Source organism: Phyllostomus hastatus, unplaced genomic scaffold (assembly GCF_019186645.2).
Source record: "Phyllostomus hastatus isolate PE091 unplaced genomic scaffold, TTU_PhHast_1.1 phas_contig_1162, whole genome shotgun sequence".
Lineage (NCBI taxonomy): Eukaryota > Metazoa > Chordata > Mammalia > Chiroptera > Phyllostomidae > Phyllostomus > Phyllostomus hastatus.
In genome coordinates, this window is record NW_025333537.1 from 11029186 (window position 1) to 11042581 (window position 13396).

Consider the following 13396-nt stretch of genomic DNA (forward strand, 5'->3'; position numbering starts at 1 on the left):
CACTCGTGTGGACCGTCCAGGCACGCTCCAATCCAACACGAGACACGCGGGCTCTTCGAGGACCAGAACACGACAAGACACTGGGACACACGCTGGGGCGGGTGGGATGACGGGGCTGTTCTCAGCGAGGGCCGAGAAGGGACTTCCGGCAGCCCTCACGCTGCCTCCCTGCCCGAGGAGGGTACTCGGTGGCCTCCCATCCTGCGCCCCCATGTCTGGATTGGGCACCGGGGCGGGGGGGGCCAGCACGGGGCTCCCTGGATCCTCAGCTCCGCCTCCGTGGGCACCGGGGAGGTAGTCTGGTCCCCTGGCGCGGCGCGCGGGCTCTCACCCAGCAGCGTGGAGCAGCCGTCACCCAGCGGGTAGCGCTGGTAGCGGGGGATGCTCAAAGGCGGCAGCGCGTGGAATCGCCGCTCCAGCAGAGGCTCCAGGCGCGAGGCGGACGGGTCGGCGGGGTGGAACAGGTTGTAGACTTGCTGGCAGGCGGGCCGCAGCTGGAAAACTGGGGGCGGGGAGGGGGCGGAGTCGCGGAGGCGGCAGCTGGCTCCGCCCCAGGGGGCGGGGCGCGGCGCGGGTCGGTCGGCAAAGCCCGGAAGTGTGTCTCTTATCAGTTTGGGTTGGGATCTGTTGGAGCCAATGCCCCTTTATTAACCGCTTTTTTTTTTTAATTAAAAGTTATAATGACCGTGGCATAAAAAACTTTTTCAAAGTACAGGAGTATATGATAAAAGGCAAATGGAAGGCTGCCTTGCGCCCCAAGTGCATCTTCAGGAGGCTCTCACGCGTGCGCAGCGGGGCAGGCGGAGCCCGCCCGCGGGGCGTTGGGAAGGTCTCCGCGGCCAGAACCGGCTGCGGGCTGTTCCAGCCACTCCCCGCGAAAGTGAGACTGCAAGTACAGGCATCCCCCGCTTTTCAAAAGGTCACGTTGTGCCACTTTGCTTTTTTTTACGAAAGACTTCTATTAATAGATGCGCTTCGACTTAGGACGAGCTTAGGTCCCAATAAGCCCATTGCAAGTTTGAAACATCGTTAAGTCGAAAATGCATTTCGTACTCGTTAGCTACGGAACACCAGAGCCTCGCCTAGCCCACGCTGCTCATGCCCAGAACACTTACACCGGCCCACGGTTGGGCAAAAATCATCTTCACAAAGCCTACTTTATAACACCCGGCCTCACGAGAGAGTCTTCTATAGCACATACTGCTAGCCTGGGGAAAAGATCAGAATTCAAAACTGGCAGTGCCGTTTCTACTGCATGCGTATTGCTTTTGCACCCCCGTAGAAAGTTGAAAAAAAAATGGCAAGTCGCACAGTGGAGGACTGCCTGTACCTATTCTCGCTAGCTAAAAGAAATTCGAGCAGCACTTTGTCTTTTACAAAGAAAAGCAAAACGAGCGCTCAGCGTTTATGCTGCGTGTGCGGAGGCAGAGGCGGCGGAACGGCCCCGCCCAGCTCCTTCCGCGAAACCACGCTCAGCACCTCAGCATCCAGCAGCCGCCGCAGCGCTGAGCTGTGTTGTGTGAGCGTCTGTGCGTTATCGCCCTGTGTGTCTGCAGCTGCTAAGCCATCAGAAAAGCCTGAGAGAGCTCCTAAGGATGTCACACGTCTTGTAAAGATGGGCGGAATTAAGCATATTTGGTGTGATTTGATGGGTTATTTTGGGGGGCCTGCGGGCGCTCAAAAGAATTCCCATATAAAAGAATGGTAACTGCTTCTTTGGATGGCGGGGGGGACCTGTATGACCGACCTGTCCGTAGTGTGTGTCTCCCGTTTAAAACACACACGCAAATGGGAACATAGGCTACACTGTTTGAACTTTGCTTTTTTTCCCCTATCTCATGCACAAAATGTGGGGCTCGTTCATATCACGTGCAGTTGCGTCCTGTTCTTTTTAACGCAACACCCCGGTCTCTGTCTTCTCCCTGCACTTAACTACATGTAAGCCCCTGCCTACCGGCTCCTGAGCAAGTGTCTCACCCCTCTGAGCCTTGGTGTCCCCCTCTGGGGCCTGGGGACATAACGTGGGCCCTGCAGGGTGAGGGTGGCAGGGCCGCAATGGCCGGTCCTGGGACCGGCACCCGGCAGGGACCGCTCAGCTGTGAGTCTCGGCTGTCTGTGTAGGCCGTGAGTCTCGGCTGTCTGTGCAGGCCGTGAGTCTCGGCTGTCTGTGCAGGCCGTGAGTCTCGGCTGTCTGTGCAGGCCGTGAGGAGGGCCCCTGGAGCAGTGTGGCTGCGGCGTCTCCGGGGCCGGATGGCTTTGGAGGTGACTGGCTTCCTCTTTCTCCCCTCTGGGCCTGAGAGACTGGGTCTATCCCCATTTGACCCTGAAAGGGTCCCTGTCCTCTCTGGACCTCGGCTCCCAAGGTGCCTCGGAGACGAAAGCAAACGGCAGGTTCCGGGGGACAGGAGCCAGAGACGGAGCTGCTGCCGCAGGAGGGAGGCAGAGGGAGGGGCCCTCGTGTGGAGGACAAAAGGCAGGGCTGATGCAGGAAGGGGCCTGGGACACGACCGCGGCCTCGTGACAGGGGTCCAGGGCTCTCACCGTCCAGGGCGGGGATGACAGTCTTCCTCAAGGCCAGGACCAGCCCCAGGGGGCACCCGAAGAGGAAGAGGTCGGCGGTCTCGAAGTCGAACTTGCCCGGGGCCCCCGCGCCGTCCAGCACGGTGGAGCTGCTGGAGCGGCGGGGGCAGGGCTCACTCCTCAGCACGCTCGCGTGGAGGCTGCGGGGGAGGTCGGGGAGGGGTGCGCCAGGTCACTCCAGGGCCCTTCTCGGGGGCTGGCCTGCCCTCGGCTCCAGAAGGAGGCCCCTCGGGGGTCATCAGGCCCAGAGAGGCTGGACCCCCACACGGCCTTTCAGGTGCAGCTGCCCGGGGCGTGCTGGGGCCCCTCTGGGGACGACCGGGGGTCCCGACCCCCCTCGGAGCCCCATGCCTCTGGGACAGCCCCGACAGGGCCCGTGCTGTCCCTGGTCAGTTCTGCCCCCGACAGTCTGCCCCCGTGCTTTAAGATGGCCCTCAGCACGGACAAGGCCACAGCTGGTCCCTGACAAACTGCTCTCTCCTGGCTGAAGAGCTGTGCGCCCAGCGTGGGGCCGAGGGCCTGCAGGCCCCTCTCGTGGGCCATCCCTCCCCCTAGGAGTCCCTGTCCTCCCCTGGCAGCGGGCCTCGTGACCTGCCCCCCCCCCAGGCCCCCCGCCCCCGACCCCCCCACCCACCTGGACAGGAAGGCCTGGTGCTGCTGGATGGTGTCCAGCTCGTAGGTGGACGTGTCGCTCCTCTTGCGGGGCAGCTGCCTCTTGGGGTCCTCGGTGCCGTTGCTGCGGGGGATGTCGATGTTGCTGCGGCTCAGGTGCCTGCTGCTCTCCAGGTTGCTGCCGCCACCGCCGCCGCCGCCGCCGCCATGCGACGGGTTCACCGAGACGCCCGGGGACAGCAGGTCAGCGTCCTGCAACAGCCCCACGCAGGCTCACTGCCAGGAGGCTCCCGGCCTGGCCCCTCTTCGGTGTCGTCACCCCTGACCCCAGGCCCGCTGGCTGCTGGCCAGCCAGCCTCTCGCCCTGTCCTCACTGCACCACCGGCCAGGCACCGACAGCCTTTGCCCCCAGTACCTGCACGCTGGCCACGCTGCCCCTGCGGCTGCTGCTCTGGCTCTCAGACACCGGCTGGCTGTTGCAGCACAAGGCGTCGAAGGCCAGGATGCCCCCGACGCAGTCCCCAACCAGGCAGACCTGGGGAGAGAGGCCCCGGGGCCTGAGCGCCACCCTGCCACCACCGAGCTGGGCACCCAGCAGGCCCACCGCCCGCCCTACCGGGTTTTCCGTCTTCCCTTCCCCCAGCCCATGACTCACCTGCCCGTTGAAGGTCACTCCCTCCTGGGACTTGATGAAGTCCCCGTAGGCGAGGTTGGCCCGCTGGATCACCATGGCAACTGCCTCCTGGTACTGCGGCGAGGAGGTGGCCAGCAGGGGCAGGGCGGCCAGCGGGATGTGGTCCTGGCTGCTGGACAGGCAGCCTTCGTCGTGGCTGTAGGGGCTGAGGCTGGGGGAGCGGGCCGGGTCAGGAGAGAGCAGGGGCCTTGGGTCGGCCCCCGACACCCAGGGGTCTCAGCTGGGACTCAGCCCGCCCAGTGGGGGACGCATCCGGGCCAGTCTCTGGGCAGGCGTGGGGGCGGGGCTGGGGAGGAAGGCCCGCGTCTCGGAAGCACATGGGGAAACCGAGGCTCAGTCTTGGGCCCCAGCCCTCCTGCCTCTGCGCCCAGCCCCCTGCACAGGTTCTGCCCTCTCTGGGCAGAGCAGGCTGGACGGCAGGTCTAGGTGCTCAGACGGGTGTCCTGGGGGCAGCTGCAGAGCGGAGCACTCACTTGGAGACCAGGGCGAAGGCGTCGGAGCAGACGGGCGGGCAGGGCACCAGGCGGATGGCGAGGCGGCCCAGGGCGCTGGGGTAGTGCACGCGCATGACGGTGTCGAACACGGTGGCGATGGTGTTGGCGTCGCCCTGCTTGGAGCCGGGGTCCCCGGCGCCCGTGTCCAGGATGGTGCCGCCGTGCAGCACCAGCAGCAGCACGTGCACCTTGGAGGGCGGCGTGGCCAGCGGCGGGCTGACCTCGTCCTGCGAGGGCGGAGGGCGGAGGGCTGGTGTCAGCTCCCCAGGGCGCTCAGCTCTGGGCCCGGGCCCCGTCACCCTGGGGAGGCCAAGCCGCTCTCCCTGCTCCCGTCTGCCAGCGTGACCCCACACGGAGGACATGAGGAGGGAGTCTAGTCCCCTGGAAGCACACACTCCACCTCTGCTGGGGGGGCCCAAGCAGGGGCTGCCGGCCCCGGACAGGCAGAGGCTCAGCCTGCCCCGGCCGCTGGGGCCGGCTGCCCACGGCGTGCCCGTGTTGCGGCGTGGGCTGTCCCAGTCCCGGCAGGCAGGGCGACAGCCAGCTCCGAGTCACAGGGTCACTTAGGAGCGGCTGGCAGCAGGGCCTCGGCATGGCCGGCTAGAAACTCCCTCTCCCTCCATGTACGAGGGGTCTGCCTCCGGCCCCAGGCCCCCAGCCCTTCCACTCCTGGACTCTCAGTGTGACCACGGTCCCAGCGGCGGCCGAGCCCGGCCACTCAGCACGGGGAGGGCCACGAGGACGTGTCTACCGGAAGCCCCTTCTCTGTGGGGCGAGGAACCTTCCTGCCCTTGGGCCTGCTCGTGACGGCACGGCAAGGCCCGAGGCCGCACACGGCCACACGCGGGGCCGTTCCTCTCAGAGGCGAGGCCTAGGGACTCGTCGGCTGTCACGCGGCACTTCAGTGCCGAGCTGGCCGGGGACCCAGAGCCCCTGCCACCCCAGCCTGTGGCTGCACCCCCAGGGCCCGTTCCCTGCGCCCAGCTGCCGGTGGGTGTGTGACGGGGCGGGGAAGAGGGGAGGCCCCGGGCCCCAGGGGGGCCGTCGGCGAGCGCTTGCGGTGCCTGTGTTATGTTAGGGGGCGTGGGGGAGAGGAGAAGGGAGGGGAATTAAGAGAGGGGCTTGTCCCCAGGAGACCAGGGAGACAGGCCAAGGAGCTGAAGCCATCTGGGGGGCCCCCGTGGGGCAGGACGCGGGGCAGCAGCAGGACCCGGGTGTCCGCACGGAGGATGGATGAGGGGCGGGCGGCGTGGGCACTGGGCCCAGGTGCTGGTGAGGCAGAGGGCTCTGGGCAAGCGGGGCTGGAGGAGGGTGGGCGGGGCCTGGTCCCCAGCCAGCCGTGGGCCGTGGGGCCTGGACAGGAACCCACGCCCAGCAGAGCTTGGTGAGTGAGTGCCGCCTGTCCCCACATTCTGCCCCTCCTGCTGGTCGGTGGGGCAGGAACGAACTCACAGCCCAGAGCAGGGCAAGACCACCGGCTGCCCAGACCACAGGCCAGGACGGGACCACCCCCTGGCCCTGTGGCCCTAAGACCAGGCTAATGGCTTATGGAGGAAAGGTTGGTGGCAGAGCCCAGAGGCATGGCCACGGGACTGGGCGGGCCAGGGCGGTGGGGGGCTGAGGGCCTCCCGCCTGTGCCCCTCGGCCGGGACTGCTCGGGGACCCCTGAGGCGAGGCCCATTTGAGACCCATCTTCTCCCACTTCCGCCCGCTCTCTCCGGGGCACACCCTGCCAGAGACGTGAGCCCGTGGGGACAGAGCCTGCAGCCCAGGGGGCGACAGGCCCTGAGAGGCCCGGGCGCCTGTCAGCGTCTCCGCCGAGCCGCCCCCTTCCACGGGGCCGGGAGAGGGGGCTCTGCTTTGGGGGTTTTTGCCAGCAAGGGGGTCCGCCTGTGGGTGGCGGGGCCCAGAACGGCGCTGGGTCGGAACGCACACCCCCGGCCGACCTCGAGCGAGCCCCGTCTGCCCCTCCCGGGGGCCGTCAGAGCTGTGTGCCACATGGGGGGCCGGGGGCTCCGTCTGCTTGAACCAGCACTGGAAATCGACACCCCAGAGAGCGACACTTCCGGAAAAGCCCATTGGAACTCAGACCTCAAAGCAGAAAACCCCCAAAAGGGGGGAGGGTCGTGTGGGCGCTCCTTCCCCAACCCCGTCCAAACTCCCCAGGGGCCCCGAGGCCCCCAGAGGCCTTCTGCACCTCGGGCAGCTCGCGGCCAGAGCGGTGCGGTGACCGCAGCGTGGGCCGGCCCCGCCGGCCCTGGCCCCTGGCCCCAGCGCAGACAGCTCTGACCGCCCACAGGTGGAGGAGGAGGAGGGGCGTGCGCTTGGAGCAAAGAACCCCCAAAGCAGACACAGGCTCTGGCCAAGACAGCTTTATTGGGCACCGGGAGCCCCGCCTGCCCCCAGCGGGGTGGCAGCCACGGCCACGGCCACGGCCACGTCACTTCCACCCAAAAGACTTTCGCTTCCTCCCCTGGAATCTCTTTATCTTCAGGGACTGCAGGAAGCCGGGGAGCAGGGCGAAGGTCTTACGTCTGGTCTGGAATTTACAAATTTCTCATTGTACTACCCAGAGGTGGAGCTGGGTCGGGTCCTTCCTTGGGGGGCTGTCCACGGTCCCTGTGGGATCTCAGGGGCACCCGAGGGGAGGGGGGCCCGGGCCGGTGCAGACGTGAGTGAGGCCGTGGGTGCACATGCCTCTGTAGCCCCACGGGGCGGTCCTGCGAGCCCCGCCCCCTGCCCCGCAGCCCTGGGGGGCAGTGGCAGAGCACAGCCCCCGGCCCCCTGGCCCCCGCACCCACCTCGATGATGTTCAGCCGCTCCACACTGGAGGCCACCCTGAACTCGGGGGTGCTCTGGCGGTACATGTTGTCTGTAACGGACAAGCGGGGGGAGGGGGGGGGCCGTGAGCCAGGGGCAGACCGAGCTGGTGATAAGCGGGGCCCAGGGTGCCCCTCGCTCCACCCCCTCACTCCCCGCTGCCCGGCACTACTGCGCAGGATCTGGGTCGGACGGGGGGCTGGCCCCGCCACCGCCCCCAGGCCCTGCGGCACCTGGCCGGTTACCCTGCGTGTCCTCTGGCTCGGGGCCCTCGATTTTGTCCATGAGGTCGTTGGAGTTCCACTTGGCCATGTCCTTGGGGAATATTTCCTCAGAGTCGGACAGGTCCTCTGGAGGAGGGGGCGACAGGGGCGTCAGCAGGCTGTTCAGGAGCGGGGGCTGGGGGGCGGGGCTGGGAGGCCTGCACGGGGGGCGGGGTTGGGGGTTGGGGGGTTGGGAAGGGTGGCTCTGGTCTCCCCCCTGCTTCACAGGACGGACGCCCCCCGGCACGCCCACGGGGCTCCCACCCGACCGTTTCTAGCAAACCGGGGTGACATTCACACGACATAACATTCACCACTGCAGCCATGTTCAAGCACACCGAGAGCCGTCACGGGGCCATGCAGCCCGCAGCTCTGTCCGGTTCCGGGACAGTTTCGTCTCCCAGATGGAAGCCCCGCCCCCCTCCCGCAGCCCCAGCACCCCGAGGTCTGCTCTCTGTCTCTCTGGATTTGCCTGTTCTGGGCATTTTACGCAGAGGGGACCCTACGGCACGTGGTCTTTGAGAGTCTGGCTGCCTTCCCTCAGCATCGGGGTTTCGGGGGTCACCCACATGGTAGCATTTTATGCCCGGCTCCTCCTGCTGCGCCGGCTGGAAGGGCCAGACCACCTGTTGTTTCTCTGTGTGTCCAGCTTCTGTAACTGTTTCTTTCTTTTTTTTTTAAATCCTCACTCACATGCTCATTGAGTTTAGGGAGAGCAGAAAGGAGGGACAGAAACATCGACGTGAACGAGAAACATTGGTTGCCTCTCGTACTCGCCCCGACCGGGGACGGAACCTACAACCTAGGGCACGTGCCCTGACCAGGGGTCGAATCCTCGACCTTTCAGTTCACAAGACGACACTCCCACCAGCTGAGCCACACCGGCCAGGGCCTGGCTGGTTTCAACGTCCACAAAACTCTCGTGGTGGCAAGCGCGGCTGTGGGCAGCCCTGTCCCCGACCCCCGTTTCTGCGCTTCTGAGCATGCCCACCGTGACCACCAGGTCAGGGGCAGCCGTCCAGGCCCTGGCGTGTGTGGTGACAGCCACAGGGCCGATGTCCCCAGGACGCTGGCATCTCCTGGCTTTGCTGCCTCGTCTTGTGTCCGGCTTTTCCGAAAGTCTCTACGTGACACGGGCACCTTCCTCACACCGGGGACGCAGCCAGGAGGGGCTCAGCCTCTCGGCCTGGCTGGGGGGAGGGGGAGGGGTGTCCAGAGCGTCCTTCCCCACCGTCAGGGAGGCCTCGGGTACGGAGGCCGGCTCAGGAACTGCCGGTCACTTGTTGGAGGCCCCTGGCCCAAGGTCAACCCAGGCACTTCTCTTCTGCCTGGACACCGGCCCCCCTTTCCCTTGAGGGCAGGCCAGCTGGCTGAGGGGTCACGAAGGTGCCGCCTCTGCCCAGCCGTGTGCCTGCTGGTGTCCCTGTCCCTTGCTGAGCCGGGGTCCTGCTGCAGTCTGCACCCTGGAACCCCACTCCTGGACCGTCTGCAGGCCCCTCGTACCTCCTCGGGGGGAGTGCGAGGCCAGGTTCTGTGCGCTCGCGTCTCCCTGCATGGGCAGTGGTCCGCCCCCTGTGCCCATTTTGGGGTCCATACGGGGGCACTTCGCACATTTCCTGCCTGTTCGCATTGTCTGAGGTTTTTATGTCAGATGTGTATCAACTTAACCAAGGGGGGGAAATACGGTGATTGCAATAAAAAACTTTGGAAAATTATGAGGAGTTACACTCTTATGAAGCTTCTTGTGGAAGTAAGTTCACACCTGGAAAAGCGGCCCCCTGACTGCACACCTGTTTCCGGGGGCTGCCGTGAGCAGTCCGCACCTGCCAGGCCCGTGGACACCTGACATCCGCTGCATGTGGTTAGCCCTTGGCTGCTGGGGCCGCCACCACCCTCCTCCTGTCCTCCACGCTCAGCTGTTCACCCCGGACTCCCCGTGGGTGACTGCCACTTCGGCCCCCCCCAACTCTGTTAGGCACCCCCCCACCTCTCCGGGCGGGCGCCCGGGGAGGGCCAGGAGCCCACCTACCGTGAGCGTCGAAGAACTCGTCGTCCGAGCTCTCGTCTGAGTCCCGAGCGATGCTCTGCATCCTCCACTCGGAGATGCTGTGGCGGGAAGGGCTGGCTGGAAGGCAAAACCCGCACTGACCGACCACCCACGGGCGGGGCGGAGGGGCAGAGGGCAGGCCCAAGGGATGCCGCCCGCCCGAGGGCCAGGAGGGGTCGGGAGAGGGTGACACGGCGCAGAGAAAAGAGCAGCAGAGTGGCCCTAACGCGTCCCTGTGGAAGCTCCCGGGACTTCCAGCGTGGTCCCCTCCCAGCCCACCTGGCACAATGTCGTCACGTCCTGGGGCGGAACGTGGCAGGGAACCGGGCGTCAGGCACACAGGCCCGGGTCCACCTCGGTGCCTCTGGCCCGGGCCGGCCCGCGGGCCAGCCCCTTAAACTCCCTGCGGCAGAGCCCGCGCACGGGCGGGGACCCGGGGCTGCGGCAGGAGGTGAGCGAGGTAAAGGGTGTGCACGCGGGTGCTCCCACGGGCCCCGTCAGCCCGGGGACAGACGCGCCTGGCGTGGGGGGAGCTGGGTTTGCAGAGCGGACGCCGGACGTGACGGAAGACGCCTCGTTTTCACGGCACCCAGGGGCGTGCACAGGCGTCCCCTCAAGAACGGCGTGTCTCAGGGCCTGCGGCCTTCGGGCCCCCTTCGGAGCAGAGACTCCCCCTCCTCGGTGTGCTGGGTGCGGCCCACCCAGCCCCCTCTTCCTCCTGGAACCCTGGGTCCCAGGAGAGGCTGGGAGTGGGGTGTCCACACGCCTGGGCTGCCTGTCTCACCTGGGCGGTGGGGGTGAGTCTGGGGGGACCTGCTGGAGGTGGGGGGCACCCGGGGCTTCTCCTACGAGCAGGAGGCGGGCTGTGACTCCCTGCCGCTGCGGCCCCCGGGGCCCGGAAGCAGGGGTCCATTTCCGGAGCTCGGACCGGCGGGCGGCGGCACGGGGTGGCCCCGGGCGGACACGGGGAGGGCAGGGCCCCCCCACCCCGTGCAGGGCCGGGGGCCGCGGGCTCACCTCCGCGCTTGGACGACCGGGAGGACTTAGAGGATGTGGACCACTGCTTCTTCAGCCCCCGGCCGGCCAGGGGCTCGCCGCCGCTGCTGGGCTGCGGGGCCGCCCCGGGCGCCTGGGCCTGGCCGTCCTCGCCCTTGGCCAGCTCCGCGGCCTCGTCGTCATCCTCGCTGAACTGGGCCATCTTCCGGGACAGCATGAGCTGCGCCTCCTTCTCCAGCTCCCGGATGTTCTCCATGCTCAGCCCGAACCACTCGTCCTGCCAGCACCAGGCCTGCCGGTGCGCCCTGACCATCACCTTCCGCAGGCCTGCGCCCGGCGGCGGCGGCGGCGGGGACAGCGGGGACAGAGACAGAGACAGAGGCGGCGTCCGTTAGTCCCGGCTCCGGGGCCGCGAGGGCCTGGCTGGGGGCTAGAAGGCGCCCCCCCCTCCCCCCCCCGCCTGCCACACACACCACCATGTTGCCAGCCAGGCTCGGACCCACACTCACAGGGCAGCCTCCAGCACACCACTGCCCCATGACTCAGTTTCCCCCCCTGTGGCCCACAGGTGGTCTCCCCGGGCAATGGGTCTGCTCAGAAGCCACACTGAATCTGGGGGTGAGGGGGTGGGGGCGATTTCGGACACTAGAAGAGGACTTCCTGGGAGTGTTCGGTCTCAGTGTCTGGTGTACTTTCCCTATCAAATTTCCCATGGACAGTCAAGGTCAAGTTCAGAGCAGCTGGGTCCTTCTTTTTCTATTAGAATACAGGTGCATATGAAATAAGGTAGCTTTCAGGGTGTAAAAATAATAGAAGCACCAGAGCCACAGGGGTGGACTGGGGCTGGGGTGGGAGTGGTGGTGGGGGGAACTGTGAACAGGAACGAAAGACTCTGAAGTGATGGAAGGTTCTAGAATATACTAAACCCTATGGAACTGTCCTCTCACCACCAGAGCAGCGTGCGGTCTGTCAAGTTCGTCCTCGATAGAGCTGGTTACGAAACCGCTGAGGGAGCCGCAAGGTGCCCTGCACGCACCTCCCAGCAGGGGGCAGACGCGGAGACCTCGGGCCCTCCCCCCAAGGGCCCGCCCTTGACTCTGGGGAGATCAGAGTTTGCTTGCCCTCCAGGCTTTGGCACACAGACGTGTCCCCCTCCCAGGACGCTGGGCGGGCCTGCATGTCGTGGACACTTCACGAGAAGGTTTGCTTAGGCCGGGAGGTCTGGGTTCAGACCCAGCACCGAGCCCTTGTCCCCTACAGTCAGGGGAGACGGTGGCCACCCTCGCGGGTGACCGTGAGCTGACAGGACATGCGTGGAGCATGGTATCATCAGTGTAGATCTGTTCTCATCTGAGCGAAGGCCCTCGGCTCCTGGAGTCAGAGGGCGACGCTCCGGTGCCGCTCCCAGGCCAGCAGCCTCGGGCTGGGACAGGCCAGTGGCACTGACCTTGAGCCACGACCTGGACAGTTAGGGAGCCGAGGGCTCTGGCGGGGGAAGACCCCAGGCGGCGGCAGCCGGGACAGGAGCCCCAGGCCGTCCGGGCCAGGCCTGCACGGTGTGAGGGCACCGTGATGTGCCCCTGGAGCTTCCAGCCCAGCGGGGGGCGGAGGAGGCCGTGCTGGGTGGGGCCTCGGGGTGCTGGGCGGGGCCGGTGAGCAGCAGGGAGCTGCCGCCAGAGGCTGTTTCCCCACCGGGAGTGGACACGCCAGTGCTGGGGTGTCCAGTGCTGGGGCTCCCTCAGGGGACGGCAGTCACCGCCTGTGGTGTGTAGGTGCTTGGCAGGGGGTTACAGGTGGTCAGGACAAAGCAGGCTCAGGGTCACCTTCCGGGAGTAAGACAGGATGTGGAATCTCGGCCTGACCCAGAGAGGTGGCGGGGACGCAGGCGGGGACCTGGGCGGGGACGCGGGGGGCCAGGGCCGGCGCGCTCACCGGTGTCGTGGATGAAGCGCTCGATCTTGGACTGCATGCCCCAGTAGCGGAACTCCACCTTGCACAGCTTGTAGGCGCACATGATGGGGAACACCTGCTGCTTGTACTCCTCGATCCAGTTGTCCGACAGCGGCCCCCGCTGCGTCTTGGTCGAGCGGAACAGCTTGGGGTCCTCCTCCGTCCTGTACTCGTTGGGGGGCACGGGGTCCTTGACAATGTCGATGAAGTCTGCGGGGAGACGCCGAGAGTGGCCACCCCCACCCCGACCTCCACCTCCTCCCCCTGCCCGCCGTCCCTGCCGCCCCTAGGTCCTTCTGGGGCTCTGGGCCCCTCTGTGCCGGGGCCGGGTGCTGGGTGCGGGGGGTGCTGCTCGGGGTCCCTCTGACCTCCAGCTCCCCGACAGCGAGGTCTGCGGTTTCCCTGTTGCCTTTCTAACCATTTCATCAAACCCCACGTTTCGGGGGCATGCTGCCAATCGCCGAAGCAGATTTGTAAAGTGATTTGTAAAGTGATGAGTTGACGCCGCGTGGAGGCGGGGGGTGGGGGGTGCGGGGGGCAGCAGAGACAGCCAGGAGAAGCTGCCGGGGCAGGAGGCATCTTGGCTGCAGGGCGCCATGAGGCCAAGCAGCATGGACCAGGCTGCGGGGGGGGGGGCAAGCCACTAGGGGGTCCATGCGGGGGAGGCGATGGGGGTGCGGCTGAGCCTGCGGCCATTTCTCTCCAGGCTAAGTGCCTGGACGGTCCCCGGAGGGGGAAGTGGCACTCCCTATGGTCCTCAGGCAGGCTGGCCCGTGGGCCACCCTCCCGGGCGAGAGGGAAGGGCCAGGAAGAGCCTGCAAGTGCCCAGCAGGAGGTGCTGATGCCACAGGGCCGGGCACTCGGGAAACGGGACTGGGGGCTCGTAGGACCTGGGAGGGAGGCGGTGACAAGGAGAATGGCGGTGACTCTTGGGAGGCTA

The 13396-nt window shown here is 66.6% G+C and overlaps 1 protein-coding gene across 11 annotated transcripts in view; it reads right to left on the reverse strand.

Annotated features, from left to right (window-relative positions):
* PITPNM2 (phosphatidylinositol transfer protein membrane associated 2) overlaps window positions 1-13396 on the reverse strand; it is a 105783-nt gene that overhangs the window by 6279 nt on the left and 86108 nt on the right. For 6 of the 11 annotated variants that reach the window (XM_045842507.1, XM_045842511.1, XM_045842535.1 and 3 more), the window contains exons 5-15: window positions 12439-12666; window positions 10528-10833; window positions 9493-9588; window positions 7434-7550; window positions 7182-7252; window positions 4360-4607; window positions 3848-4037; window positions 3608-3727; window positions 3215-3444; window positions 2542-2720; window positions 332-502 (exon numbers count right to left, since the gene is read on the reverse strand). In XM_045842507.1, coding sequence (XP_045698463.1) covers window positions 332-502; window positions 2542-2720; window positions 3215-3444; window positions 3608-3727; window positions 3848-4037; window positions 4360-4607; window positions 7182-7252; window positions 7434-7550; window positions 9493-9588; window positions 10528-10833; window positions 12439-12666 — 1956 coding nt within the window. Of the gene's footprint in view, window positions 1-331; window positions 503-2541; window positions 2721-3214; window positions 3445-3607; window positions 3728-3847; window positions 4038-4359; window positions 4608-6737; window positions 6920-7181; window positions 7253-7433; window positions 7551-9492; window positions 9589-10527; window positions 10834-12438; window positions 12667-13396 lie in introns of those variants that run through there. The other 5 variants (XM_045842549.1, XM_045842520.1, XM_045842565.1 and 2 more) reach the window with 2 other exon arrangements.